Source organism: Ammospiza nelsoni, chromosome 20 (genome assembly GCF_027579445.1).
Source record: "Ammospiza nelsoni isolate bAmmNel1 chromosome 20, bAmmNel1.pri, whole genome shotgun sequence".
Classification (NCBI taxonomy): Eukaryota; Metazoa; Chordata; class Aves; order Passeriformes; family Passerellidae; genus Ammospiza; species Ammospiza nelsoni.
The window spans coordinates 851,320-877,939 of NC_080652.1; the positions used below are offsets into that span (position 1 = coordinate 851,320).

Sequence of the window (26,620 nt, forward strand, 5' to 3'; positions counted from 1 at the left end):
CCCCTTAAAACCTGTGGGGGCCTGACAGGAAGGGTCAGCTCCAGAACTGTTGGGCTCAGGGTGCCTGGGGACCCTGGCACCACCTTGCTCCCGCCAACAAAGCACCGAGCTCTGGGGCAGCTGCTGCATCTATTTATTTAGGAGGTTGATGGTGATCCTGGTATGGAGCAGGGGGTCTGCCAGAGCCTGAAGGATGGGAAGGAGCACCACGGAGTGGGGCGCAGAGCCCATAGTCCGCCAGGTCTGGAGGACACGTGGCCCTTCAGCTGCAGAGGGAGGACAGGCAGATGAATGGTCAGAGCAGGGCAAAGCCAAGGTGACAGAGCCCCGAGGCAAGTGGGGGATCCCCCAGGGCCTGCAAGTCCCTGCTCAGCCCAGGCCATGCTGAAAGGGAGTCACAGCTTTCCCTGGCCACACTCACCTCATGTCCCTGGTGCATTGATCTGTTGGAAAGCAAAGAGAGGGGGGTGAGTGTGCAGCTGGCAGCACCCCGAGCCCCTGCACAGTCTGCACGCAGAGGGGCCGCAGCTGCCACCCTGTGCCCTTGGGCCACTCACCTGACTTGGGCAGGATGGCCAGCATGTCCTGAGTCAGGCCCATGGTGGGGATGAGCTCCATGAACTTCTGCAGGAGCTGGGGGCTCACGTCCTGCTCCCTTGCTGCAGCCACAGACCCAGAGTGGGGGCTGGTGAATCCCAGCAAGGAATCCCAGCAAGGAATCCCAGCAGCCAGCCCCACACTGGGGCTCCAGGTACTGCGGGGCAGCAGCTGAACCCCAGGGAAGGGCCAAGGTGAAGCCATGAACACGCAGGGTGGACTCACAGCTGCCCTGGGCTGGCAGCAAAGGGTCACAAGCCGCTTGGGATCAGCGACCCATTTGTTTGGGGTGGTTTGGGGTGACTGGCAGGCTTGGGATGCTGCAGCTGGGCTTGCACACTGCAGGGGTTCAACCCGCAACCAGCTGGGGATTACTTTAGTGCAAGGTTTCATTCACCCCAAAATTAATTCCCTAGGTGATGGACATGGGGTGCTGCTGGTGGTGGCCCTGGGTAGTGGTGGGGAGCCCAGTCCCTGCCTGCTGCTGGTGCCCTCATCCCTTTCCAGGAGCCAGGTCCCCACTCCCAACATACTGAGGAGCTGCAGCGCCGTGCTGGGCTCTGCCTCGCTGTGCTGGACCTCGTGCAGGACAGCGTAGTGGCTGTAGTCTGTCTCCATCACACACAGATTCCTCTTCTCTTGTGCTCCTAAGGACCCCAGAGGTGACAGTCTGGGTAACATGGTACAGTCTGAGCCCTCCTGGGCCCTGCTGAGGCCCACAGCTCAGTGCTCAAACCTCAAATTTGCCTGAAGGCCATATGAGGAAGGAACCCCTGCTCAGTGTGGAGGAGCCAGGTGCCCACCCACCCACAACCTCTTGCTACGCCATGAAGGCAGAGGGGCCAAGCCCACCTCCCACTACTGCCGAGGCATGGGGGCTGGGGATGCCCTCTGTTTCGGGGTACCCATGGCTCCAAAGCCCCTCTCCACACATACCCATGTAGCGCCCCGCCTGCCCACTCTGCTGGAAGAGCAGCTCAAACTCTTGGCATTTGTCCATCCTGGAAAAGGAACATGAAAAAGACAAATGTGACCAGACCCATGGGAAGGCAGCAGGGTGAGATGGGCCCAGCCTGCCCAGGGGGATGCACTGAGGCAGAACTGGGCAACCCAGAGCAGTGGGGGAGTTGCTGTGGGGGGAGAAGGGAGTTCCTGCCCACAGGAGAACACAGTGAGCAGGATGGACACTTACAGGGGTAAGACCAACTTCATGGCCAGGTCCCCTTCTGGTGTGAAGCTGACGATGGCCATGGATGACTTCATCCCATCCTTCATCTTCAGGAAGACGGAGCAGTTGGAAGCAATGGCTGTGACATGCCAATCCCCTGCAAACTGCAGCAGGACATCACCGGTGGAATTTGGAAAAGTTGTGGGGACCTGCCAGGGGGACCTGCACTCCTCCATTAGGGGGACTTGGAAGCCCACGGCAGAAATTTGCCAGGGGCTACAGCGGACCTGCCACTCTCTGTGGGGACCTGTCACCCTCTTCAGGGACCAGTCACCATCTGTGGGGATCTGCCCTCCACCATGGGCAACATGACAGCCCACTATAGAAACCTGCCAGCTGGTGGTGGCAGACCTGCCACCCTCTGTGGGGAGCAGCCAGGCAAACATGGGGAACTGCCACCTTCCTGCACGCAGAACACCCTGTCCTGCCCTATGCTAAGAGTACAGGTGCAGCACCTGGTCCATGTTCCCTGGGAAAGCGCCACATGCTTGCAGACATCATGGCCCCACGTGCTGGTGTCCGTGCGGTAGGGCTGTTGTTGGTGCTGGACACAGTTCCAGGACTGACCTGGTTTTGCACAGGCTCTCCTGGGAGCTGCCCTGGAGCTGGCTCAGGGATGGGGCTGGCAGGTGCCCGGGGGTGCAGCACAGAGCCCCTACCCCAGCCAGCCCCTCCAGTCCAGGCAGGATGTTCTGGGCAGCACCGTGCTGTGCTTACCTTCTCGGTGTCCAGGTCCGGCTGCACGGGCACCTGGGCTCCTGCCTGCAGCAGGCAGAGCAGGGCTAGAGCCAGGCTGGACAGTGCTGCTGCCATCCTCACCCTGGAGTGGATGTGGGCAGGAGAGGCTGCACCCACTTTATAGCCCCCGCTGCTGGCAGCGCTCCTGCCCACGCCAGCTTTATGCAACAGGTTACACAAGAACCGGGGTAACCTGTGCCTGGCTTAGGTGACAGTGCTGGCCCTGTCCCCCCCAGTTCCAGATGAATGCAGCCTTGTGTGAGACCCAGCCCAGAGCACGCCAGGACCCAGTGCTGCCCCGTTTCTGCTCTGTACGGGGAGGAATGTGACATGCACCCCAGGGGCCCCCTCCTGGCTGTTCCCATTGGTTCCAGGGTCCGTCAGTGGTGGGACGGATCCTGCCTCAGGGTCCTCAGTGCCAGAGAATGGTTATGTTGGTGTTCTACCCCAGGCTGAGCCACAGCCCAGCGCCCTCAGAAGGGTTCTTAGGCTGGTAGCAGCAGGCTCAGACCCCACTGCTGGAGAGGGTCCGGGTTCATGGGATGGAGCCCAGGAAATGCTCAGGATCAAGCCACACCCAGAGCTCACAGACATCCTTCTTCTTCATGTCCATCCTTCCCCAAGGCAGGGAGGTCAGGGGAGCCCAGGGTGCCCAAGGAGCAGAGGGGGAGCAGATGCCCAGGGGTCCTAGACTCAGGGACCCTTTTCTGGGACAGGCCAGGTTCAGTGGCCAGGCAGCACCATGGGGCAGGGCTGTGAGTGCACCTGGGGTCTCACCCCAGCAGCTCCATAGCCAGGAGCTGGGGTCAGCCCTGACCACTAAGCCCAGTCCCAACCCTGTTGGCCATGCTCTCCCCTGCCCATTGCCTTCTTTGGGCCTGCCCCACAACAATCCAGCAGGCAAGGGCTGTTTTTTTATGGGCTTTAATGGAGACAGGGATACAGGTGTGGATTGTGAAGACAGGGAGCGAAGGCTGCTGTGGTTCTGGGGGGCCACTGGGGGTCACATGGGGCAGGGTGGTCACCAGCTTGCGTTGCTGTTGGGGCTCGGGCTGGCAGCAGCTGGTGGCTCTGCCTGGAAAAGATGAGGGACACCAGGTAACACACAGGGGTGACATGGGCCTGGCCAGCCTCACACTAAGGGGGTAGACGCCCCACAGGGCTGGGTGGGGGATCCCCAGTCGATGTGAGGAGAGCAGCAACCCAGGGAGGGGTTGTGGAGGGGCTGGGGGCTCTGTGGGGTGATGTGGCTTTAAGCATCCCCACATCATCCCACAGGGCTGGTCTGAGCCCCAGTGAAGGCAGGACTCACCTAAGCAGCATCTGCCATGCATTTGTCTGCAGGAGGAAGAAACAGGGAGATCAGCTCAGCCCCCCTGAGGGATCCTGAATGGGGGCACCCCATGGCTGGCCCCATGGAGAGGCAGGGACAAGCCAGCAGGGTCTCCTCCTTCTCTCCCCCTGTGGTATCTCACCCCCTACTCCCCGCCACCATCCCTGCGCTCCCAGGCTCACCCGTCTGGGGCAGGATGAGGATCTCATCGTCGGTCAGGCCCTGCTCCCTGGAGAACTGGGTGAACATCTCCAGGCGTTCGGGACTCAGCCCCTTTGTCCGGCCTGCAGCCAAGAGCAGGGTGAGAGGCAAGTCCCCCCATACCCCCCAGCACAGGGGCACAGGCAGCCCTGCAAGGGGGTCCTGACCCAGCCATCATCCCCCTAAGGTCACCCCAGCTTGGGAAATGACCCTAACCCTGCCCTTCTCTCATGGGAAAGACAGACATCCGGGGGGCACGGACAGCATGGGGGTCCTGGGGCAGACATACTGTAGAGCAGCACCATGGTGGAGGGACCAGTGCTCTTGGAGATCTGGGTGGCCACCAAGGCGTACTCATCATAGTTGGTCTCCACCACATGGATGTTGTGCTTGCTGCCCCAGCCTGTGGGGAACACGGGGCACAGCTCAGCCCTGAGCTCCAAATCAGCCACAAGGCAGAAGCAGGGACAGCAGGGCAGGGAGCATGTCCGGGGCTGCCCCACGGAAGCTGAGCACTCACGTGGGCTGGTGTAGCTGAAGCGCCCCGGCTGCTCTGTCTTGGTGTAAAGACTGTTCCTCGTCACGCACTGGTCACCCCTGGGAAGCAGAGCAGCAGGGGATGCACCAGTGGCCACCCCCAGCAGCCCCTCCCCACTCACCCGCTCCCCATGCCCCATACTTTGGGTAGGTGGAGGTAACTTCCAGATTCCCCTCTGCTGTGGTGGAGATGATGGTTGTGCACATCTTCATCAGGTGCCTCTTCTCTTTGAACCAGTTAGAGTTGGAGGCCAGGCCGATGCTGTACCATCTCCCCGTGAGCTGCACACAACCTCCACTCAGCCCCAGCTGGGCACAGACCCCGTCTCACCCCCCAGCCCCCACCAGCCCCAGCCTGGGCCATGTCCCTCTCTTCTGGCAGCCCATTCCCTACAGCAGGACAGCATCCCAAGGTCGTCATTTCACAGGGAGCTGCTACAGCTCTTGGCAACCACAAAACTCACGAACAAGGAAATCCCTGTTTCATGACATGTCCTTCACTGCCCTTGGATGTTTCCTTCCTCTTCACCCCAAGCCCAGGGAATGTGACAGGACTGCCTGGCTCTGAGATACCATTTCCATCCATCTGGGGGTGTGAGGATGGGTCAGGACGCTGGGTCCAGCATGGCTCATTCCATTCTGGTGTATGGAGCCACCAGTGTGATGCCCCTGAGGGAAACTGCCCACCTTGGAGAGCAGCTGTGCTGGGATCACCCTTGCAGCACATCCCAAACCCCTGTCCTTGCAGGAAGTGCCTCCTGCCATCCTCATCACCTGTCTGGGGTGATTATGCCCTCCAGGACCTTTCCAGGGGAGAAGGGATGTAGGGGATATCCCAGCACAGCAGCCCTTGTTTTTTTGTGGCCCTGGGCTGGGGTTTTTACTGGGGAGGGAGGGGTTCCCATGGCCCATCTCTGTGCTGTCAGACTGAGATTGCATTTCTCTCTCTCCCTGTGCATCCACCCCCACTCCGCAGCACAGCAGCAGCTCGGCCCCATGCCCAACCCAGGGTCCTGCCCCACAGCCTCGATGCTGGATCCCTTCCAGAGCCACCAAACCCAGGCGCTGGGAGGTCCCCAGGATGGGAGGCTGCAAGTGCACCAGTGCGAGCCTGGCCCCCATCCACCTGCACCACCCCCTCCCCACATTTTCAGGGCAAGGATCCCCCAAAACAGCCCAAACCTCCACGGAGGTGATGCCGGTTGGCCTGGGTCACCTTGTCCTGCTGGAAGTCAGCCTGGACAGGAATGCTGTCCTGGGCGTGCAGTGTCCCGAGCAGGGCCAGCCCCAGGATGCTGAGCAGCATGGTCTGCATGGCAGGGCCGAGCCGAGCTGAGCTGAGAGCCGGAGGCAGAGCGCTGCAGTGCTGGAGAGTCTGGCGAGCCCCTATTTATGGCCAGGCGTTGCGGGGCCCCCGGGAGCCAGCCCTGCCTCCCCCTGTGCCGTTATGCAAGCTGGAGCAGCAAAGAGCGCTGAAGCCAAAGGGCAAGCAGGGGATCCTGTGAATGCTTCCCTCCTGTTGATATGACATATTTGCTCCAGGGTGCCAAACTGCTCTGCAGTGAAAACAGCCAGCGGCCAGCACAGGGGCTGCCCTGCCCCCAGTGCTGCCAGGCCAGCGTGGGGAGCAGCCACGGAGAGGGGCCAGCGCGGCCCCATCCACACGGGGAGGCCTCACTCGGACCCAGAGTGGGGCTTCAGTGAGATGGAGGAAATGTCCAGTGTCTGCCAGGTCCCAACCCAACCCATGAGACTCGACACCTGCATGTGCTCTTACAAGACACCTCGCTTTGCCTTGACTCAAGTACCTGCATCACCCAAGGAAGTATCTCTGCTGGCCTTAGCTTGGGGTGCGTCCCACTGGTGAGCCGGGGAGCCCCATGTTCACTCCCCGGGGACCAGCATGCAGCCAGATGCACCCGAGAACCTGACACCCCACTCGCTCCACCACCCTGCACCCTTACACAAGAGGGGCTGGAGATGCCCTTGCCCCTTGGTTTGGGGTCACCAGTGGGTACTAAGGTGCCCCCCTCAATCTGGGGACGCCCCTGCAGGGTGAGAGCAGCGGATGTACGCTGGGCGCCAGCAGCAACGCCCATGGGTCTGGCAGGGTTTGGGCAGGGCTGGCCATGCCGGGCAGAGCCCCAGTCCCGCGGCGCAGCCCTGCCAAGGCGCTTTACGTAAGGAGCATGTTTTCAGAGCAGCTGGTTTTCCCCTGGCAGCCCCCCCTGCACATTCCCTTCCCCGCGCCCCGCTGCGAGGCCGCCCTGCCCTGCACACCCCGCGCCCGCCCCGCCCCGCGGGCTTAGGAAAACAAAACAAAAGCTGAGCACGCAGGGCTGGACATCACGAGAGCCTGGCTGAGGCCTCGTGTGCTGGGCTGGGGCTCAGTCTGCCCCGGAGCTCACCCTCAGGGTGCTGGGGGAGACTGTCTCCATCGGGCACAGGGGCAGGGAACACCCGGGCTGTCACTGGCACTGTCACTGCGGCAGGAACACAAAGCCCCCTCTGCTGCCAGGTACCCCCAGCTCCCTGCCCAGGGGCAAGGAGGGGGTGCCCGATGGATATCCGGGTGGTGCTCGGCTGTCCTGGGTGTGGCAAAGCTGGGAGCCAGCCCAAGGACCTGGGTGGCAAAGCTGGAACACTTGGGGGCACAGGGGAACACCAACGGTGGCAAGGGGCACAAAGAGCAGGGCTGGGGGCAGGACGGGGTATCTGGGCTGTGGATACCCGCGGGGGCTGGACACAGACCTTTGGGCATAACCTGGGTGTTTGCAGCCAGAAATGGTTTAGCCCCAACGACGGATGGGCTGAGCCGGTGTGAAGGGTGTGGAGAATCCTTGGGGACCAGCCCAGCTCCCCGGGGCTCTCCACTTCCTCCCCGATCCCCCTGCCCGGTGCAGCCCCTTCGCAGCGCAGGTAAAATGAGCTGGATGCTCACAGCCCAGCTCTGTCAGGCTCGGGGGCGGCCGGGCCGGGCTCGGCTGCCCCGCACCTGGGTGGGGGGAACGGCGACCGGCTCCGGGCACATCACGTGGCTTCCCTTACATAATTCCCTGATAAACAACATGTGTTACCAGTTCCCGCTAGGATTGCAAAATCCTGGTGTGGGGACAGAAGGCTGCTCCCCCCGCGAGGCTCCGCACCTGCCTGCGGCCTTGGCCGGGCTCCACACGGGGACAAGGGCTCGGATGAGGGGCTGCAGCATTAACCCTGCAGCTCCCCAGCCCCTGCCTCTCTCTGAAAGGTGCTGCCGTGCAGGCAGGAATCCAGCAGCCCCTCGGGGAATGAACACTGCAGGGCTGGGGCAGGGGAACGGGATGTTTCCCAGCCCTGGAGATGGGAAGCAGGATTGTGGGAATAAGATTTCCTCCACCGGGTCCCCGAGTGATCTCCCAGTTTGTTGGGGGAAAAGGCAGATGCTGTGGTCTCCCTCAGAGCCCTCAAGTCCATGCTCCCTGTGGCCCCAGGCTCCCTGTGGTTCCCCTCAGTGCTTGCCTCTGCCAGCTGGACCAGGAATCACCACAATTCTGCCCTGCTGTCCGTGGCAGAGGAAGGCTCGCAGAGAAGATAGCAGGGGTCTGCATGGCAGGGGTCTGCAGAGTCCCCCCAACACCCCCTGGCACCCCCCAGCCAGGAGCACATGCCCAAGGCACTGGCAGGCCATGGTGCAGGCAGTGCTGGCCTGGCTGGGGCAGAGGTGACTGGCCTGTACACAGGCTCTTCTCTGAGGCATTTATTGGGGTGTTGCTGGCTCCTGCAGGAGAGTGAGGCACAGAGCAGAGGGGGGACACAAGCTGGGGGGGCACAGGACAAGGACAGACACAGCTGCCAGCACAGCTGGAAGGGCTGACGAGCTCAGGTCTGTGTGGCCATGGGCAGCTGGCTGAGGTGGGGGCTGAGCTCTGGGACCCCCTGGCAAGTCCATCTGCACCTACAGTTTCGTTTCTGGAAGGAAGAGAAGTGCTGGGGGGGTGTCCAAGCCCAGCACCAGGGCTGGAGACCTACCTCTGCCTCACCAAGCACCAATGACAAGTAATGGAGCTGTCCCCAAGGACCCCAGGCTTCACCCCAGGGTGCCCCTGTGCCAGGACATCTCATCCTAGATCAGACCTCACCCCAGGAAACACCAATATAGATCCATCAAGCCCAGTCTGACCCATGTGGGGAGTGAGTGGGGTTTGCTTTGCCACCTGATGCCCATTGTGAGTGATGGTTTGCCACACAAGGGCACAGGCTGTGTCCCGGGGAATGGCCTGGCATGGCCCTTCCCGTGCCAGCCCAGTCCTCCCACATTCCTGGGGCAGGACCACACAGCCACGGTGCAGCGTGGATCTGGCCCAGTGTGCCCAGCCCACTGTCAGGACAGGGACACCCAGCTGGTGCCCAGTGAGGGACCAAGCCTGGCACATGGGGGCACCCATCGCATCACCCAGCATCCCCAACTCACCATCGAGGACGTGAAACTCATCTGCAGAGTCACAAAATCCTGAAAGAGATAGAGCCCAGGGGGATCACCTTGTCTGGGACCTGGCACCCCCCAGCCCCTGCACCCCCAGGACACTGCAGGGCACAGCCCCATCCTTGCATCTGTGTCCCTGGGGTGGCCAGAGCACGGGGACAGAGCCCACAAGGGTGTCCCTGAGGAGCGTGTGCCACCCACCATAGGTGGGGAAGTAGTAGGTGACATCCTGGCTCAGCCCCACGGCCCTGGCGCGCTGCTCGAACTTGTCCATGACGGCGTCACTGACGCGGCTGCTCCGTCCTGCGAGCGGGGAGACACCAGCACTGGCTGCAGGCCCCAGCTGGCCCTGGCCCAAAGCCACCCACGTCCCTACACAGGGCTCAGGGGCTTTCAGCTCAGAGAAGTGGGTTCCCAGTTTCCCCCTCACCCGCTCCCCCACAGCATCTGAGAACAATTCTCCAGCTAGGAGTGACCCCCATTTTATGTTGGGTCCTCCAAGGCCTCAGCTGGCCTCTCCAGAGTCCAGTACAGATTTCCCACCCCTGTCCTTCATCTGCCATGAGACCCCGAGCCCCAGCCTACCATAGAGCTTAACAGAGATGCTGCGGCCCTTCTGGTAATAGAGAATGATGAAGCTGCTGGGGTCAGCCTCACCCACCACCACATCCACTTTGCTGCTTTTCCTATGGCCTGGGAAAGACGAGAGGATAACCCAGTTAGTCCCAGTCAGTCCTGGTTAGCCCCAGCATCATCCAGGGGCTTCATTTCACCACAAGCCGAGTGTGCAAGGGGTGAAAATCAGAGCCAGAGTGGGACAACCCCACAGGCACCAGCCCATGGTGTCACCTGTGATGGCATCTGGCACTTAGTGAGCCAAGACACAAAATACTAGGAGTGCACTGGGAAGAGGGACATTGGTACCAAAACCCTGCTGAGAGCAGGACTGGGGGCTCCAGCAGCCTCCTGGGGGGACTGGGGGGCCCCAAAGCAGTCTCCCTCACCCTTCAGCAGGAAGCGTCCGGGTGCCTGGGCGGGAAGGTAGTGCTGCCTGATTTCCCAGCACATCCTGTCCCTGCAGGGGGAGAGGAGGAGGAGATGTCAGTACAGGCTGTGGAGGATCTTCTAGGATCCCTGCAACCCTGCCTGCCAAGGCACACATGCTGTTTCCTTGGGACTTGGTTTTCTCCCCAGGGAAAGATGTCCCAGAACACTGGGGAGACACTGTGAGAGATGCTGAGCTCAAGGAGTCCCTGCCACCTCCCTGCAACGCTGAGCCTGGTCAGGACCTTAGGGGCCATCAGGCTGGGGAAAGTGCTCACAGATGTGCTGAAGGTCCCCATCCTCAGACAGGCTGCTCCTAGGATAGTCCTAAGAGCCAGTCCTGGGCTGGGCAGCCTTAGAGCCACCACATGTCTCAGTTTTGCCAGCCTGGCTGTCCTCACACTGACCAGCCTGGGCACCCCCAGCTCGGCTTGGGCTAGCGGACATGCGGGTGGCAGAGTGTCCATCATGACCAGGGCACCCATCGTGGCCGGGGTTTTGACTACAAAACTCCTTGGAGGGTATCCCACCCATATTTGCTTCTGGGGCAGCTCTGTCCTCTTTGGAGCCTATGGCCAGGGCACTGGCACTGCTCTCAGAGTCCCCAACCCAAGGCAATGGTCCTGTTCCACCCTGCCTGCAGCATCCCTGTCTCTGCCCACGGCCCCCGTGCCTGGCATCACTCACAGCTTCCTGAAGGTGCTGATGGCCAGGCTCTCCCCATCCAGGACGGTCATTGTCACTGTCGTGGCCTCCAGCTGGTGGCTGTGCTCTGCCAGGTAGCTGCAGTGGGAGGCCATGCCGACCAGGAACCACTTCCCTGAGAGCTGCATGGCACAGGGGTGACACCATCTGCAGGGCCACAAGCCTGGGGTGCCACCACTCAATCACCTTGAGCACCCTCCCTCTCACTCGTCAGCTCTGCCCACAGCTGTTCCTTGGGAGCGGTTCCTGTCCCAGCCTTGCACACAGGGCACAGTGGCCCTTCAGGGGCTGGTTGGTGGGGTGGCAGGGCAGAATGAGCCTGGCATGGGGACAGGCTGAGGGTATGGAGGGGCTGTCCAAGGCACCTGCCCATGGCTCACACTGCCCACAGCACTGCGGGCACCCCAGTGCCACACTGGGTGTCTGTTGGGCATCACAGAATGCCGCAGCCCCAGCTCGCCCCGCCAGCAGAGCCCCGAGCTCAGCCCCAGCCCCACAGTGAGAGCGGCTGCACCGGCGCTCCGGCAGCTCCAGGTGGGTGAGGAAGGGGCTCCTGTGAGGCTCCGGCCCCAGCCCTGCTCCGCGGGCAGCTCTGCAGGCAGCGCTGGGGCTGAGCCGGGCTCCGGCAGCCCTGGCTGTGTGTGGGGGGCACCGAGGGCTGGGAGGCTGAGCCTGGGGAGGTCAGCGGGGGTCAGACCTGCAGGGGGACACGGGACGGGCTGCAATGGTGGGCCTGGGGAGGAAGGGCGCAGGGGGTCAGCGCTGGACGGGCATGCCGACCGGGGATACAGGAGGGTGGGCTGCAAAGCCGGGTCTGGGGGGGACACGCGGCACGGGAGCCACCGCGGCTCTCTGCAGCCCACCCGAGTGCGGGGCCGGCGGATGCCCACAGAGCCCTCAGCCCGAGCCCTCACCTGGTGGAGGCTGAGCGCCTCCTGAGCCGCCACTGTTTCGAGCGCACTCTGGGGAGGGGGCGGCCGCCGTCTCCGCGCCGCCCTCTGCCCCCTCGCCGTGAGGAGCAGCCCGAGGAGCAGGAGGGTGCGCAGGGCCGCCATGTGCTGCTGTGCGAGGCCGGCGCTGCCGGGAAGCGGAGGGGCCAGGCGGGCACGGCCGGGAGCCAGGAGCCCTGGGGGCAGCCGGACGGGGTCATGGCCGGGGCGAGCGCAGGGAGCAGGGCCGGGACAGGGCGGGCGGCTGAGGAGGGGCCGGGGTCTCCCGGGCTGGGCGGGGCCTGCTTGTAACAGGGCGTGGCTTAAGGGGACATAGACATGTCATATGGGGGCGTGGTGTGCGGGGGGGCGTGGTCCGCGGGGGGGCGTGGTCGGGCGGGGCGGGGCAGCGCTGGCAGCGGAGTGCGGAGGCACTCGTGAGCGATCGCGCCGCGCTCGGCTCGCTGTGTCTGGCACGCTGCGGGGAGCTCTGTGCTCGAGCCGTCGGGGCTGCGGCCGGACGCGCCCGGTGATTGGCCGGCGGGGGAGCGCCGGCAGCGCCGGCCGGAAGTGGCGCGGCGGGGCGGGGGCAGCGGAGCCGCCGAGGTGCGGGGGGACAGCGGGCACGGCACGGGGGGAACACCGGGCACGGGGAACACCGGGGACAGCGGGCACGGCACGGGGGGAACACCGGGCACGGGGAACACCGGGGACACCGGGCACGGCACGGGGGGAACACCGGGCACGGGGAACACCGGGGACAGCGGGCACGGCACGGGAGGAACACCGGGCACGGGGAACACCGGGGACAGCGGGCACGGCACGGGGGGAACACCGGGCACGGGGAACACCGGGGACACCGGGCACGGCACGGGGGGAACACCGGGCTCGGGGAACACCGGGGACACCGGGCACCGGGACGGAGGAGACACCGGCCATGGGAGACACCAGGACACCGGGCATGGCACGGGGAACACCGGGGACACCGGGCACGGGGAACACCGCGCACGGCACGAAGGGAGCAGCGGGCAGCGCTCGGGAGGGCCGCGGGCCCTGGGCGGGTTCGCGTCCCCGCTCCGGGCCTGACGCCGGCCCCGCTCGGTTGCAGGCGCGGCGGCAGAATGACACGATGGACGCGGGCTGCCCCCGGCTCCCGGACACCGTCCTGTTCGAGATCTTCCTGTACCTGGACCACGCCGACGTGCTCTCGGTGGGGCTCGTCTGCCAGCAGTGGCGCGCCGTGGCCCGCGACGAGTTCCTGTGGAAGGAGCTTTTCTACCGCTACTACCGCGTGTCCCGGGACGTGCCCCGGCACCCAGGTGCGCTCCGGGGCGGCGCCTGCCGTGAGCCCGGCCCGAGACCGCGCTGCCCCGCTCTGCCGCCGCTGCCGGGCGCTGCGGCCCCCGATCCGCGGTGCCTCGGCTGTGTCCCGGTGCCCCGGGCTGGGATGGGCACGGGAAGGGCTCTGGGTCTGCCCGGGCCGTGCAGAAATGGGGGTCCAAACGCTGAAAGTGCTTTGCCTTTCCCCTCTTCTCACAGAAAGGTTTCCTGGGCTCCCTGGGCAGGTGCTGTCTGTAGCTGCTGTCCAGGGAGGTGCCGGGAGCTGCAGTGAGTCACCGCGGGCTGCTGCATCCCAGCCTCCGTGGCATCTGTGCAGCCACTCCCGCCTCGGATCGCTCCTTTCTGGGACTCGGCAGCCCCCGTGCTACAGCTCTGTCCATTCTCCTGCCACCAGCACCTTGGGCTGGGGCCGAGCTCTGCAGGGACACCCGTGCTGACTGGGGGATGTGTGGCCCTGGGACAGGGCTGGGGACAGGTGCTGAGTCAGCAGCTGCCCTGCAGCACCGGGGCAGGTTGGACTTGATGTGGGCTCCCAGCAGGAGCTGGCAGGGCTGTCCCTGTGTCAGAAGGCTCGGGGGTGGCACTGGTGTGGTCACAGCTGTGCTCCCTGCTGAGCACCCGTGCTGGCAGCACTTTGGGGCAGTGTGACAGCTCTGTCACAGCAGCTGGGAGCTGCCAGAGCCCCCGTGCTGCCCAGGGGGGTTCTCCCTGAGCAGCCCATGCCCGGTGTGTTGTGGGGCTGTGCTGAGGGAGTTGGATCCTGGATTGGGAATTGCAGTGGCTACAGAAGGGCAGGAGGAAATGCCGAGGATCGGGCAGTGGGAGCTGATCTCCTTGCAGCAGGAACACCTCTGCAGAAGGGCTCCCAGGGGAGATGGATGTTGATGGGATCCCTCCAGGCTATGTGACTTTGCTCTTGCAGACCCTGGGAGCTCCATGGGGCTGAGGATGTTCTCTTTGGGGTTTTTCTGAAGCCTCTTGACCAGGCTCATTCCCTCCCAGCCTCCTGGAGCTGCTTAGTCAGCTGCCAGCCCTGTTCTTGAGCACTAATTAGGATCAGGCAGTTGGTGTAGCTCAGTAAGGTGTTGAGGCCCCTTCCTGGCAGGGAGCTGTGGGCACCCTGCACAGGGCAGCAGAGCAGGGGCTGGAGCTCGAGTGTGGGGGCTGCCCTGGGCAGCCCCGTGCTTAGAGGAATGGTATCCAGTGGGTCTGTAAGATGAAATGTTGGGTTTGCTTGGCCAAATGGGCCCTGCCCAGGCTTTTCCCAGCTGGATGGGCTAGGACCAGGAGGTCCAGAGGGGGCTGAAGCCTTGAGCAGCAGTGGGATGTGCTGGCAGCAAGCTGGTCCCTGCCTGCAGGAGCAGTTGCCTCCTGGACTGCAGCCTGTTCCAAAAAATCCTTCAGTCCTGTTCAGTGTCACTAGGAAAGTTGGCCCTTGTCCATATACATGTCTAATCCTCTTTGCTTCTCTGGGATTTGCTGCTGCAAGAAGTCTATAGGCTGCCTGGCCGGGCCCTTCGTTAAAAATTTTCTTTATTTGGTTTTTATTGTTCATCAGTAAGACTCCCATGAGTGTGCCCCAGGCTGTGCTCAGCTTCTGTTCTTGTCTTTCATTTTTCAAGTCTCTTACCTCATGGAGATGTTTTTTTCCTGGTCCCAGACCCTTTCTGGAGCCATCTTAATTCTGTGTGAGACAAGACAGAGGTAACCAGTGCAGAGCTGGGTATGGTGAGGAGCAGCTTCCCTCCTGTCCCACCTGGGTGGTTTGGTTGTGCTGGCACACATGTTCCTTCTCAGGACTGCTTTTGGTGTGACAGGCAGCACCTGTGCCTGGTTCAGTGCTGGTTTGGAGAGCAGGATGTGCTGTGGAGCTGTGTGTGTGCTGCAAGGAAGGGGTTTGTGTGTGTGGGAGTAGGGAAGCTGCTGAGGAAATGCAGAGGGCTGGTAGCTGAGCTGCAGCCCTGGGCTGGTGCCCCAGCAGAGCTCCTGGCCTTGCTCACAGGAGCCAGGATTGGTTTATTAGAGCCTGGTGCACGTTTGGCCCAGCTCTGCTTCCCTCCCCTCACACTCGTGCCCCGTGTCCCTGCTGTGCTGCAGGTGCTGTCTCGTGGTACGAGGAGTTCCAGAGGCTCTACGACACCATCCCCTGCGTGGAGGTGCAGGCCCTGAAGGAGCACAATGACCAAGTTTTGCACCTGAGCTTCTCCCACTCTGGCTGCCTGTTTGCATCATGCTCCAAAGACTGCACGGTCAAGGTAAAGTGGTAGGTGCCCTGTCTGGCTCTTGCAGCCTTGGTCCAGTGGAGCTTGGCCCTGAGCAGCCTTTGGGAAGTCTGTGGAGAGGTTTGACCAGATGTCCCTGGACTTGGGCTGCTTCCTGTGGGTGCTGAGCTGTCTTCTAAGCCATAGAACTAATGACTCTTGCAAATGTTGCCTTGAGGGCTGTATGGAGCTCCAGCCTGTGTGGAGGTGGCCGAGGTGCTTTGCTTTCTAGGTGCAGATCAGTGTCCTCTTGTGCCCTGGGTCTGATGAAAACTGGGGAGGTAATGATCCACTGCAGTGGATCATGTCCTCCCTGAGTGGTTGTCCTGGGAGGAATCTGTCTGAACATGCTGGAAATCCAGCTGTGATAGCACCATTCACTGCCTGAACACCTCCTCTGGCCAGTGGAGCAGCAGTTCTCCATTTGACCCCTCTCCATTTTCTGTCAGGGGAATGGACAGGGGTGTGGTGAGCAGAAGGCAGTTAAATGGGGTTTTTGATACTGTTTGTTTTTCATGTCCTGGTGAGTACTGGCAGAACAGATAAAGGAGAACCACTGTCAGCCTTCTCAGCAGCTTCCTGACTGTCCCATCTCTCTGTAGATCTGGAGCAATGAGCTGGACATCTCCCTGCAGCACAGCTCCAACATGAGGCCATACAACTGGAGCTACACCCAGTTCTCCCAGTTCAACTCGGATGACTCCCTGCTGCTGGTGTCCGGTGTCTTTGTGGGGCCTCACAACTCCTCCTCAGGGGAGATTGCTGTCATCAGCATGGGTAAGAGGGGCTCCCTGGGGCTCCCCGGGGCATATGAGTGCTGGCTGAGGGGGTTCCCTTCTCCTTTGGGTGTGCAGTGCCTTGTCTCAGCTCATCCTGGCTCCTGAGCTGAGGGGCTCTGATCACAGCTCTAGAGGGGAGACCTCACAGACAGCCTTAGCTCTGCTCGGGTCACTGCAGCAGCACCTCAGGGCAGTGCTTGTGTATTTACCCTCACTGCTCTTCTAAGTGCCACTGTGGGCAAGGGTTACCCACATCACTCACCTTGGAGCTCCTGCCTATGGCATGTGTGGTGCTTGGCATAGAGCTACAAAAACCCAGAATGGTTTGGGTTGGAAGAGACCTTAAGGCTCAGCTTATTCCAACCCCCTGCCATGGCAGGGACACCTCCCCCTGTCCCAGGCTGCTCCCAGCCCTGCCCAGCCTGGCCTTGGGCACTGCCAGGGATCCAGGGGCAGCCACAGCTGCTCTGGGCACCCTGTGCCAGGGCCTGCCCACCCTGCCAGGGAACAATTCCCAATTCCCAATATCCCACCCAGCCCTGCCCTCTGGCACTGGGAGCCATTCCCTGTGTCCTGTCCCTCCACCCCTTGTCCCCAGTGCCTCTCCAGCTCTTTCAGAGCTCTAAGGTCTTGTCAGAGTCTTCTCTTCTTCAGGCCGGGCACACCCAGCCCTCTCAGCCCATCTCCAGAGGAAGGTGGCTGCATGCAGCTCTCAGGTCACCTTTGTGGCTGTGGTCTCACCCTTAGGTGTCACAGGACTTTCTGAGGTGTTGTCACCTGAGCCTCCTTCACTTGTGCTGCAGCTCTGTGCATGAAGCTCGTCCCCACTGGTATCTCACCATCTTTGTGCAGAGTCCCACAGTACCAGCAGTCAGGAGTGCAGCAGGAAGCAGGAGTGCACAGCTGCCTTGGCTGGAGAGGCCCCAGGCTGCAGGGGTGGGAGGGAAATTCTGTATGTGTTTAACTCCTGCTTGTCCCCAGGGCCTGCTCTGGGCCCCGCTCAGGGAAAGGGTGGGAGGTTGAATTGCTCTGTGCTCTGGCTCTGTGCACTGCCCTGTTATTTTGGTTTCCTTTGTGCAAGGTATCATCACACATCTCTGGAGAAAAGAGAAATAATCTGTCTCTGTAGCAGTAGCTGGGAGCTGGATGGGGGTTGGCCCCTCCTACAGAGACCTGGATCCACTTCTGTCCCACACGGTTTCTCCAGGGCTCTTGCTGGAAGTCAGTGCCTCACTCTCATGTTTCCCTTCCAGAGAACTTCACGCTGCTTTCCAGGGTGAGGAATAAGCCCTATGATGTGTTTGGCTGCTGGCTGAACGAAACCAACTTGATATCAGGCAATCTGCATCGGATTGGACGCATCACCTCGTGCTCAGTGCTGTGGCTGAACAATGCTTTCCAGGTGAGCTGCCTTCCTTCCAGCTTCACAGGCAGTGCAGCTTCCTGCTGCCTCCTGGGGGAGGGAGAGCTGCAGGGAAGGATGGCTCAATCCTCCTGTCCTCCCTGTTTGTCTCCTCTGACTTGCCCTCAGGATCCTGAGCTCAAGGCAACCCTTGCATGAGGTTTCTCCATGCTCAGTGTTATTATACTCACTGCAGTATTCTAACTCTGCCCTCAGATCTCATTAACTTTTGCCACATTAATTAGGCTGAGGTGTTGGCTGCAGTGCTCCCCAGCGTGCATTGCCCAACAGCAGGGCTGTTGAGGTCCTTGATAGTCTGAAGCTGGTCCTGGGAGTGCTGTAGCCTGGCCTGTGTCCCAGCAATGGGACCCTTCTCCCTTCCCCCACCTGGTAGCTCAGGGTGTTGGTGTGAGCTGGAGGCTGAGCTCAGTCCTGCCTGGCCTTGCTGAGGTTTCTTGGGCCAGATGCTGTCTCTGATTCTGAGGTGAGACTTGGAGAACTGAGTGTGCTGGCCTCAAACTGCTCGTTCACTCCCTAGCACTTGGGCTGCTGAGTCGGGTTCCCCATGTTTTGCCTCTGTTTCAGTGCCACACCTGCACATCCCCACGTTTTGTGATTTTAACAAGATGCTGACCCCAGGTAAAACCTCTGTTAGCAGAGACTTTTCCCACAGCCACATCTCCGTGCTACACTGAGGCATTACACCAGCATTACACCTTCCATCCCTCAGAGGCCAGGAAGGACCTTGCCCATAACAGGGGCATGGGAGTACAGCTGCAGGCTGGGAACAGTGAGGCAGAGAAGGACCTGCTCTGTGTGTCTGGAGCAGATACCAAGCTGCCCCTGCTGAGGGGTACAAGCATGCTCCAGGAGCACAGGGATTCTCTGCCACTGCTGTTGTGGGGCAGAGGAATCCTACTTCATGCTTATCACAGAGGCCTGTTCCTGAAATCCTTGTCAGTCATAAAATGTAGAGTATCCTGAGGTGGAAGGGACCCACAAGGATCAAGTTCAGCTCCTGGCCCTGCACTGTAAAGCCCCAGGTGGTGCCAGCTGATCACCTCAGTGTTACAGTGGCAGCAGGGCTGCCCAGCTGCTGTGCTTCCTCACTCCACTGCTGCCTGCCTGCAGGAATGTTTTCTCTCGCTCTGTCTCCATCCAGGATAGGAAGGAGCACAGGAGAGCTGGCAAGCCTGGGGCCCCTTCTTGTGTCAGTGCCCCACACACAACGTGGAGGGGTCCGTGGGGGTTGGTGTCACTGTGCTAGCTCAGGTCTGGGTTTGAACTGTGGGGCTGACTTGGGGTGGTTCCTGCTCACTTCTCCCCTCTGCTCGCAGGGCATTGAGTCTGAGAATGTGAATGTAGTGAAGCGACTGTTCAAAATCCAGAACCTGAATGCCAGCACCATCCGGACCGTGATGGTGGCTGACTGCAGCCGCTACGACTCCCCGGATCTGCTCCTGGACTACGAGGAGCAGCTGGCTGCTTCCTCCCCCTGCCCGGGCTTTGATCTCGGCAGTGACAGCGAGGAGGAAGGGGCCAAGCCCAGGCCGCCTCCGGAGCCAGCCGTACAGGAATTGCCAGATGTGCCAGCAGAGCACGGGCTGCAGCAGCTCTTTGATGGGATCATGGAGGGCCACGGGAGGCCTGCCATGACCGACACAGAGCTGGAGACAAAGGTGGCCGAGCTGTTTGTGCGAAACAGAACTAAACCGCCCGAGCCAAACCTGCTCCCCACAGACAGCAACAGCAAGACAAAGTACTTGATCTTCACCACAGGATGCCTCACCTACTCCCCGCACCAGATAGGTAAGGCTGGGTCTGAGCCTGGTACAGCGGGGCTCCCTAGGGGCCTGGGCTGGGGCTGGGCTTGAGATTTGGGTCAGGAAAAGACTTGGTCTTCCTGCTGTCTGTTTGTGAGGTGTGACCTGGGGTTTGCTCTGGGTTCTGAGAGGCCCCATCACTGTGGGGAGTTTCACCTCCTCCGCTTGCCTGAGGGTTGTTTTGTTGCTGCCAGCATGATACGTGGCCAAAGTCATGGCAAGGGCTGAGCAGAAAAGCAAGGAGGAGCTTCTGATGAAGGACACCAGCCATGAGCAGCAGTGTGTGCGGGGGCAGGACAGCAGTTGCCCTGGAGGTGTGTGTGGAGGGACCCTGGTCCTGTTCTCTTGCGGGGGTAGACAGGGCTGGTCTGAGCAGCATGGAGTTGATGTGTGAGTCACTTGTGCAGTGCCCGTGCCCCTTGCCTGCCTCCCCTCTGCCATGGTGGGACCACCCTTATGTGGGCATCCAGCCTCAGTGAGACACTGGGGCCTGGGGAGGTTTCCGAGGGGATGATTCAGTGCCCCAGCCATGCTCGTGTGGTGAGTGAGGCTGGGCAGGCTGCAGCCTCCTCTGTTGTGCTAGGGGGGTGCAATGTGCTGTGGGTGTGGCTGGTGACATTGTCCTGTGCTAAGATGTCACTTGCTCTCACCTGCAACACCCCTGTTAAGACAACAGGTCTAGCAGAGCCTGAATTTACAGGAAATCCTCGGGGAGCTCCTCAGTGGGGAGCAGGAGCAGGGAGACTGGCTGTTTCCCCAGGAAACCCTAAAGCTGACAGAGAGGTGGAAAGGACCAGGAGTGTGGGGAAGGAGGGAGCTGTTCCCAGACAAGACTGCTGTGAAGCCAGATGGTTTCAGTTCTTTTCACTGCTCACACAGTTACAGCGCTGCTTTCTTGCTCTCCTGACATTCCCATGACATGGTCCCACACCAGTACAGCCCAGTAAGGCGGGGGAAGGCAGTTTCCAGAGCTGTAAGCAACTTAGTCTTTGCCCACCTCAGTTAGGAATATGACCTGGACTGAATGAGCTCTGCTTCATGCTCCTCCTGCCTGTGGGCTGGGTTTGCAGCCAGCCATGTTGACTCAGCCCTGGGCTGAGCTGAGGCAGCACCTGGATCCTCTGGGCTGAGCTGAGGCCACCTGGCAGCCTGCAGCCTGCCACCCACCAAGGCAGGGCCTTTGGGCTCCCCAATTCCTCTGCAGCCTCCCAGGGCTGAGGGATTTGTGCAATGCCTCTGAGTTCTGTGACTCCCTGGCTGTAAGCCAGCACTTGCAGTACAGGCTGCTGCTTGCAGGGCTGGGCACTGGCTCAGTTCCTGTCCCACCATGAGTCACTGCAGTGTGACCTTTGTACCCTTTGGTTTGTGTGCAGAACTGGCCCTGTGCACCTGCTCTGTGCCCACAGGACCTGAAGGAGCTCACTCTGTGCTCACCTCCCACTCTGTGCAGTGCTGCTCCAGCATGAACTCGAGTTCCCATTTCTCATGCTGATTCCAGGTTGAGCAGCCTGTCCTTCTGACTCATGTGTGTTTGAATTTGGAACAGGGAGCATGGTGCTGTGGAAGTGAGGATGAAGATGCTGGTGAGGAGCACCAGTGGGGTGGAAGAACACCAGTCCTGTCTAACAGGTCCCAGGCTCAGGGGAAGAAATATTATGAATGGCCTTGGACTTGAGCTGTAATGGGGTGTCACCTGTGTCTCGTTGGGTTGCAGGAGAGGGCTAAAATAAAAGGTGTTGTTAGCAATTCCTCCAGAGGAGCGATGGGCTGGGCTGGGCTGGGCCAGGCCACCTTCCAGCACCCCTAGACCTGCTGAGGATGAAACCTGCGTGTGCCCAGGAGCTACTGAGGCTCACAGAGGTCCTCCAGAAAGCTGTTGAGGATGGACCATTTGTGGATCTGTTTGTGTTTTGGACCTCTTCAGAGCTGGAAGGGGACAGGGCTTGACCCATCACTTGTCTCAGTCAGGAGGTTCAGAAGCTACAAATTACTTGAGCACAGTTTGGGTTTAAATGTCTGTTCTTTAAACTTTCTGGAACAGATCCCCATCTGCACTTGACAGTGTCAGGGGAAAACCCTGCCACAGCTTGAGCATCTGCTGGGCTGCTCCAGGCTGGCTACTGCAGAGAATGGGCGCAGCCCAGGGAATCATTTCAGAGAAAAACCCTTCTACAACTAGTGTATCTCCTGGGCCAACGCAGCTTCCATGTGCTCCAGAGATGGCTGAGGCAAGGTCTGGCTGTACCCTCAGGCACTGGGATCTCCCTGCCTGGGGTTTGATGTGCAGCCCCTCTGATGAGCTGCAGGAGCCTGGCCAGGACAGCAGCCCTGTCCCAGAGCTTGCACAGCAAGCCGGTTCTCTTTTCTTAGCCGCACCAAGGGAAGCACCTGCCTGAAGCCTGGGACCTCCCCCAGCCTGCTGGCAGCAGCCTGTGGGACTGCCTCCCTCTGCTTTCTGTCCCTCAGGGATTAAGAGGATCCTGCCCCATCAGATGACGACGGCAGGGCCGGTGCTGGGGGAGGAGCGGCGCTCGGACGAGTTCTTTGACTCCCTGGATCACGTCATCGACATCCACGGGCACATCATCGGCATGGGCCTCTCCCCTGACCACCGGTGAGCACACAGGGCTCCAGCCACTGCCAGCATGGGCAGGAGCTGCTCACAGGCTCTGTGGGGTGACCAGGACATGAAGTGGTAGAATGGATTGGGTGCCTGCTGATCCAGGTGGTGATGGTGTGTTACTGCTGAGCTTCGCCCCCAGCCAGTGGCAGGAATGTATTCCTGAGCCAGCTCAGGACAGGGTGGCTCCTTCTGAGAGTGGAGGAGCTGCCCACACCAATGTGTCTTGTTCCTGAGGTAGATCATCCATAGAATCCTAGGATGGTTTGTGTTGGAAAGTAGCTTACAAACCATCTAATCCCCACCCCCTGCCATGGGCAGGGACACCTTCCACTATTCCAGGGTGCTCATGCTCCGTCCACTTGGCCTTGAACACTTCAGGGATGGGGCAGCCACAGCTGCTCTGGGCAATCTGTGTCAGGGTCTTCCAACCCTCATAGGGAACAATTTCTTCCCAATAGCCCATGTAACCCTGCCCTCGGGCAGTGGGAAGCCATTCCATTTGTTTTGTCTCTCTGTCCCAGGTCCCTCTCCAGCTCTTTTGGAGCCCCTTTAGGGTCTGGAAGGGGCTCTGAGGTATCTCTGGAGCCTTCTCTTCTCCAAGCTGAACACCCCCAGCTCTCCCAGGCTCCAGAGCAGAGAGGCTCCAGCCCTTGGAGCATCTCCCTGGCCTTCTCTGGAGTCCAGCATCTCCACATCGTTCTTGTGTTGGGTTCCCAGAGCTGGAGGCAGCTCTGCAGGTGGGGGTCTCACCTGAATGGAGCAGGGGGGAAGAGTCCCCCTACAGGTGCTGCCCAGAAGACAGCCCCATCGTTAAAGATATTTCCAGTGAGATTAGAGAGGTGTGACCTGAGCCCTGGCGTCACCTTTCTGGTGCAGTGGTCCTTTCCAGACATGGCCAGGAGTGTTCCAGCAGCCTGTTCCCTGTTTCAGCCTGGGTTTCAGCGAGCTGGGCTGCAGGCTCCATCCCTGCTGTATGTGCAGTGCAGTAACCCCTCTGTGCCCTCCCCAAGGTACCTGTATGTGAACAGCCGGGCCTGGCCACGGGACTGCGTCATCTCGGACCCGATGCAGCCGCCTCCCATCGCGGAGGAGATCGACCTGCACGTGTTCGACCTGAAGACCATGAAGGAGGTGAAGCGAGCGCTGCGCGCACACCGCGCCTACACGCCCAACGAGGAGTGCTTCTTCATCTTCCTGGACGTCAGCAGGGACTTCGTAGCGAGGTGAGGGAGTGGGCAGGATCCTGACCCTGCATCTGGGAAGGCCTGGGCCTGTTGCTGTGGGATGGCCGTGTGAGCAGAACACTGCTGTGTGTTGGAAGGAGAGCAGGGACTGGGATTGGAAAGAGCAGAGGGACTGACTTGGAAAGTGCTGATAAAGGGTGGCTGCCCAGTCCTGCTGTAAATACCCTGCCTTAAATACCCTGCCTTATTTACCCCTGAGGAAAGGGTAAATCTGGGGCTGTGGTGTGTTTGGTGGCAGGTGACAAATGCCCTTCTTGGGGCTGCAGGTGCTGTGGGCTGAGCTGAGGGGCCCTGGATCCCAGAGGGAGCTGCCTGCGCAGGATGAAGCTCATGGAGACGGGCTTGGGTAACCCATCCCCGCAGAACAGGAGTGGGAAGGGCAGGGTGTTGGGGCTGCTGGGCTGACACTGGGACCAGTGGGACACCCTGACCCCTGTCTCTCCACCCCAGTGGGGCAGAGGATCGACACGGCTACATCTGGGATCGGCACTACAACATCTGCCTGGCCAAGCTGCAGCATGACAATGTGGTGAACTCAGTGGCATTCAGCCCGGTGGAGCAGGAGCTGCTGCTGACAGCCAGTGATGACACCACCATCAAGGTGTGGCGCTCCCCACGGGCCATGCGCATCCGGCAGGCCAGGAGGCCCCGGCCTAGGAAACTGCTCTTCTCCTGGCTCTTGAACCAGAAAAGCTGAACCCAGGTACATCTGCTCCTGCAGCTTCCTCACTGCAGCACCTCCTTCTGAGCTCACAGAGCCCTGAGCCCTGCACAGAGATGAGCTCTAGGCACACAAATCCTACGGCTGAGCCAGGAGGGGCCCTGGCAGCAGGAATCGCCTCCTCCTTGAAGCATCGCCTTCAGACAGGACATAAGAGCTGGGGCCCTGTTGTGGTTCTGTTGGGCAGCAGCTGAGCTGGTCACTGCAGGGTGGGCTCCCACAGCTTCTCACCAGCATTGCTACTTGGGCATAGCTCTCTGGGTGAGCTCTGGGCACAGGGGACACTGAGGCACGTCCAGTGTAGGTCTGTGTGAGCTGGGGATGTGGCCAGACACACTGGGAGCCGCCAGCTGCAGAGTGCTTGGCAGGAGCCATGGTGCAGCTGTGCTGCCTGACTGCAGGACTCAATATTGGCGTTTTATTAATGTGTGTTTGTCCCAAAGCTCCACGGGCAACTTGTCTGGCTGCTGTGGAATGTCAAGTGCCTCTTCCCCATGGCACCTCTGCCCAAGAGGGCAGCAGGAACTGGGGGCAGTGAGGGGGCAGCAGGGCCAGGGCTGGGAGCCTGACTGGCCCCAGGGTCTGTGTATTGGTATTGCCAGTTTCTAAACTTGGGAGGGCTGGTGGTCATGGTGCTGGCTTTGCCTCTGTCTTCCTCTGAGTAGCACTTCAATAAGCTATGGATCAGGAACGTATTTATTGTGGGGGATCTGCTGTCCCTTCCTGGGGTACCCATGAGGACAGCTCACCTCCTGCCCATGCTACCCAATCGTGGCACTTTAGGTTCTTTTGGTATGTTCTCTGTGAATAAGTGTAGACACCCACAGGTGCTGCAGGTATTCATTCACCTGCAGGTGATGGGGATGGAGCCCTCCTGCCTGCAGTGACAGCTGAAAAAGCTCCCTGTCCCTGGGGCTGACCCACCATGGAGGGCTCAGCTCCTCCAGGACCCCACAGGCAGTGGGGACGGTCACTTGGAGTTAGTACGGACTCGGTGGTGTTCACTGTCCCTTGAGCTTCTGTCCCTGTGGCAGGTACCCAAATGTCAGAGTCTAAAATTAAGCTCCTAATCTTGACCTGGCCTAGATGGGGCCCTGAAGAGCTGCTGTTGCTCCTGAAGCAGGCTGGGAAGGAGCTGCAGGGGAGGCATTTTGGGGGCCCCTGGAAGCTCCGGGGCAGGTGCCTGTGCCATTCCCAGTCTGGGGTTGCTGACAGACCTGACAGAGGCGGCAGCTTCTGTCACAATGGCACTGATGGCTTTAGCAGCCTCTGCAGCAGGAGGGTCAGCACCTGTGTCCTGCTGTGCCCCAGCTTCATCCAAAACCCCTGTACTCAGGTTTTCTGTCATGAAATTAGGAGTTCCTTCCTGTGTGTGCACACAGACTCCACATCCTGCTCTGTCCAGTCACAGCAAAGGAACAGCCTCCCTTCCTCCCCCAACTGTGAACTCTCCACCCGTGGCTCGGTGCAGCAGCGAGCAAGGCACTGAGGTGCTGTTTGTACTGAGTTTTGCTCTTCACTCTGGCATTGAATAAATACTCTGCTAAAGCATCTCTGCAATGTGAGCTTGTTTTTCCAAGTACTGCTGTGCTGAGCCAGAGCTGAGGCCAGGACTGTCACAGGGCTGGGCTGGAGCACTGCAGGAGCTGCTGCCCAGCCTGTGCTTACCTGCCCTGCCTGGGGAAGTGTGGGCAGAGAGCTGTGAGCAACAGGAGCGAGGCAGGGGATGGCCCAAGGGCAGCAAGCGTCCATGGCAGCTGGGCTGAACACTGCAGGTTCCAGGACAGGCCAGGGGCTAGATCCCTCCTGGATTTATGTTTTCCAAGCACTAACAGGCACAGAACAGGTAAACAGAGAGCTCTCCAATGCTGTTTGGCATTCCTGTGCCACAGCAGCCTCCTGAGCTGCAATGCCACTGTCCCCTCATTGCCCTTTGCATCTCCCTGGTGCAGCAGCTGCTGTGGTCTGAAGGGGCATCTGGGGGCTTCCCAGAGGGGCCAGGTGCCCATGGTCATTCCTTGTGTCTGTCTCTTCCATACACAGTGAGTAGAGGTCACCAGGCTGCTGCCTCCACATGGGTTTAGTCCCTGGGCTGGTGCTGCAGCATGAGAGGGGCAGGAGCAGGCATCCTGCAGGCACTGGGCTCCCAACAGTGATGAGGGAAAAGCAGTCTGTTCTGGAGGAGCTCAGAGCTGTTACAACCCAGGAACAGGACTGCTGGATTTGCCTCAGCAGCAGAAGCACTGGAACCACTGGCCCAGCCCTGCTGCACTGGCTCCCACTGGCCTTTGGCCCAGTGGAGCTCCAGCAGCCAGACTCCAGCTCCTTCCCTTCCCATTGCAGATCCCCCTGTTCCCTCCTTGTTTGGGAATCCTCCTGCAGGGATGCAGGAGCTGGGGAGAGTTCCCAGCACAGAAATAATCCCCCAGCAGAGAAACCCCCCTACCCTGACACAATCCTCCCACATGCTGTGCCCAGGATCCCCTGGCTCACACACAGCAATGCTGTTCAAACAGCTTTTATTAGTGGTTCTGACCATACTACACCCTCAAGGAAAACAAAACCTAGTTCACAGTGTTGAGATGGTGTAGTCAAAAGAAAAAAAAAAAACCACAAAATCCAGCGGTGGCTTGTGTCCAGTATTTGTGCATG

General features: G+C 60.6%; 4 protein-coding genes across 7 annotated transcripts; 1 reads left to right on the forward strand and 3 right to left on the reverse strand.

The window, feature by feature from the left end:
• Positions 1 to 110: 110 nt before the first annotated feature.
• On the reverse strand, positions 111 to 2,722 carry LOC132082339 (lipocalin-15-like). 3 transcript variants are annotated; one of them, XM_059486582.1, is made up of 7 exons: positions 2,543 to 2,661; positions 1,790 to 1,929; positions 1,534 to 1,598; positions 1,131 to 1,244; positions 558 to 659; positions 422 to 443; positions 111 to 266 (listed from the first exon to the last, which is right to left on the reverse strand). In XM_059486582.1, exons 1-7 carry the CDS (start codon positions 2,636 to 2,638, stop codon positions 263 to 265), a joined length of 543 nt encoding a protein of 180 aa, XP_059342565.1. In that variant the 5' UTR covers positions 2,639 to 2,661; the 3' UTR covers positions 111 to 262. The 3 variants fall into 3 exon arrangements, with proteins under 3 accessions (XP_059342565.1, XP_059342566.1, XP_059342564.1); XM_059486583.1 differs by lacking the exon at positions 422 to 443 and having other exon boundaries at positions 536 to 659; positions 2,543 to 2,663; XM_059486581.1 differs by lacking the exons at positions 111 to 266; positions 422 to 443; positions 558 to 659 and having other exon boundaries at positions 991 to 1,244; positions 2,543 to 2,722.
• Positions 2,723 to 3,471: 749 nt separating this feature from the next.
• PTGDS (prostaglandin D2 synthase) lies at positions 3,472 to 6,084 on the reverse strand. Of its 2 annotated transcripts, XM_059486480.1 has the most exons (7): positions 5,851 to 6,083; positions 4,777 to 4,916; positions 4,618 to 4,694; positions 4,387 to 4,500; positions 4,079 to 4,180; positions 3,876 to 3,901; positions 3,472 to 3,638 (listed from the first exon to the last, which is right to left on the reverse strand). In XM_059486480.1, the coding sequence occupies exons 1-6, from the start codon at positions 5,947 to 5,949 to the stop codon at positions 3,876 to 3,878; spliced, it is 558 nt and encodes a 185-aa protein (XP_059342463.1). In that variant the 5' UTR covers positions 5,950 to 6,083; the 3' UTR covers positions 3,472 to 3,638. The 2 variants fall into 2 exon arrangements, with proteins under 2 accessions (XP_059342463.1, XP_059342462.1); XM_059486479.1 differs by having other exon boundaries at positions 4,387 to 4,694; positions 5,851 to 6,084.
• A 2,271-nt stretch (positions 6,085 to 8,355) lies between these two features.
• C8G (complement C8 gamma chain) lies at positions 8,356 to 13,068 on the reverse strand. Its single transcript, XM_059486592.1, has 8 exons — positions 12,961 to 13,068; positions 11,760 to 11,971; positions 10,828 to 10,967; positions 10,101 to 10,171; positions 9,682 to 9,789; positions 9,298 to 9,399; positions 9,085 to 9,123; positions 8,356 to 8,582 (listed from the first exon to the last, which is right to left on the reverse strand). Exons 2-8 carry the CDS (start codon positions 11,898 to 11,900, stop codon positions 8,569 to 8,571), a joined length of 615 nt encoding a protein of 204 aa, XP_059342575.1. The 5' UTR covers positions 11,901 to 11,971; positions 12,961 to 13,068; the 3' UTR covers positions 8,356 to 8,568.
• Positions 12,353 to 25,519, forward strand: FBXW5 (F-box and WD repeat domain containing 5). Its single transcript, XM_059486591.1, has 9 exons — positions 12,353 to 12,380; positions 12,883 to 13,093; positions 15,213 to 15,370; positions 15,979 to 16,153; positions 17,409 to 17,557; positions 18,895 to 19,366; positions 21,847 to 21,994; positions 23,014 to 23,226; positions 23,698 to 25,519. The coding sequence occupies exons 2-9, from the start codon at positions 12,904 to 12,906 to the stop codon at positions 23,942 to 23,944; spliced, it is 1,752 nt and encodes a 583-aa protein (XP_059342574.1). The 5' UTR covers positions 12,353 to 12,380; positions 12,883 to 12,903; the 3' UTR covers positions 23,945 to 25,519.
• The last annotated feature ends 1,101 nt before the right edge of the window (positions 25,520 to 26,620 follow it).

What these genes read in the sequence shown, in the direction of transcription:
- LOC132082339 (XM_059486581.1), bottom strand. Translation starts at nt 2,638, where the DNA reads ATGGCAGCAGCACTGTCCAGCCTGGCTCTAGCCCTGCTCTGCCTGCTG. An exon ending in CGGACCTGGACACCGAGAAG is followed by an intron (nt 1,930 to 2,542) that starts GTAAGCACAGCA and finishes GTCCTGCTGCAG; the next exon opens with TTTGCAGGGGATTGGCATGT. An exon ending in GCAGGCGGGGCGCTACATGG is followed by an intron (nt 1,245 to 1,533) that starts GTATGTGTGGAG and finishes TGGGGTCCTTAG; the next exon opens with GAGCACAAGAGAAGAGGAAT.
- PTGDS (XM_059486479.1), bottom strand. Translation starts at nt 5,949, where the DNA reads ATGCAGACCATGCTGCTCAGCATCCTGGGGCTGGCCCTGCTCGGGACA. An exon ending in GTTACCTCCACCTACCCAAA is followed by an intron (nt 4,695 to 4,776) that starts GTATGGGGCATG and finishes TCTGCTTCCCAG; the next exon opens with GGGTGACCAGTGCGTGACGA. An exon ending in CCTCATCCTGCCCCAGACGG is followed by an intron (nt 3,902 to 4,078) that starts GTGAGCCTGGGA and finishes TTCCTCCTGCAG; the next exon opens with ACAAATGCATGGCAGATGCT.
- FBXW5 (XM_059486591.1), top strand. Translation starts at nt 12,904, where the DNA reads ATGGACGCGGGCTGCCCCCGGCTCCCGGACACCGTCCTGTTCGAGATC. An exon ending in CTACTCCCCGCACCAGATAG is followed by an intron (nt 19,367 to 21,846) that starts GTAAGGCTGGGT and finishes TCTGTCCCTCAG; the next exon opens with GGATTAAGAGGATCCTGCCC. An exon ending in AGCAGGGACTTCGTAGCGAG is followed by an intron (nt 23,227 to 23,697) that starts GTGAGGGAGTGG and finishes TCTCCACCCCAG; the next exon opens with TGGGGCAGAGGATCGACACG.
- C8G (XM_059486592.1), bottom strand. Translation starts at nt 11,900, where the DNA reads ATGGCGGCCCTGCGCACCCTCCTGCTCCTCGGGCTGCTCCTCACGGCG. An exon ending in AGGCGCTCAGCCTCCACCAG is followed by an intron (nt 10,968 to 11,759) that starts GTGAGGGCTCGG and finishes TGTGCCATGCAG; the next exon opens with CTCTCAGGGAAGTGGTTCCT. An exon ending in CATCTCTGTTAAGCTCTATG is followed by an intron (nt 9,400 to 9,681) that starts GTAGGCTGGGGC and finishes CCCCGCTCGCAG; the next exon opens with GACGGAGCAGCCGCGTCAGT.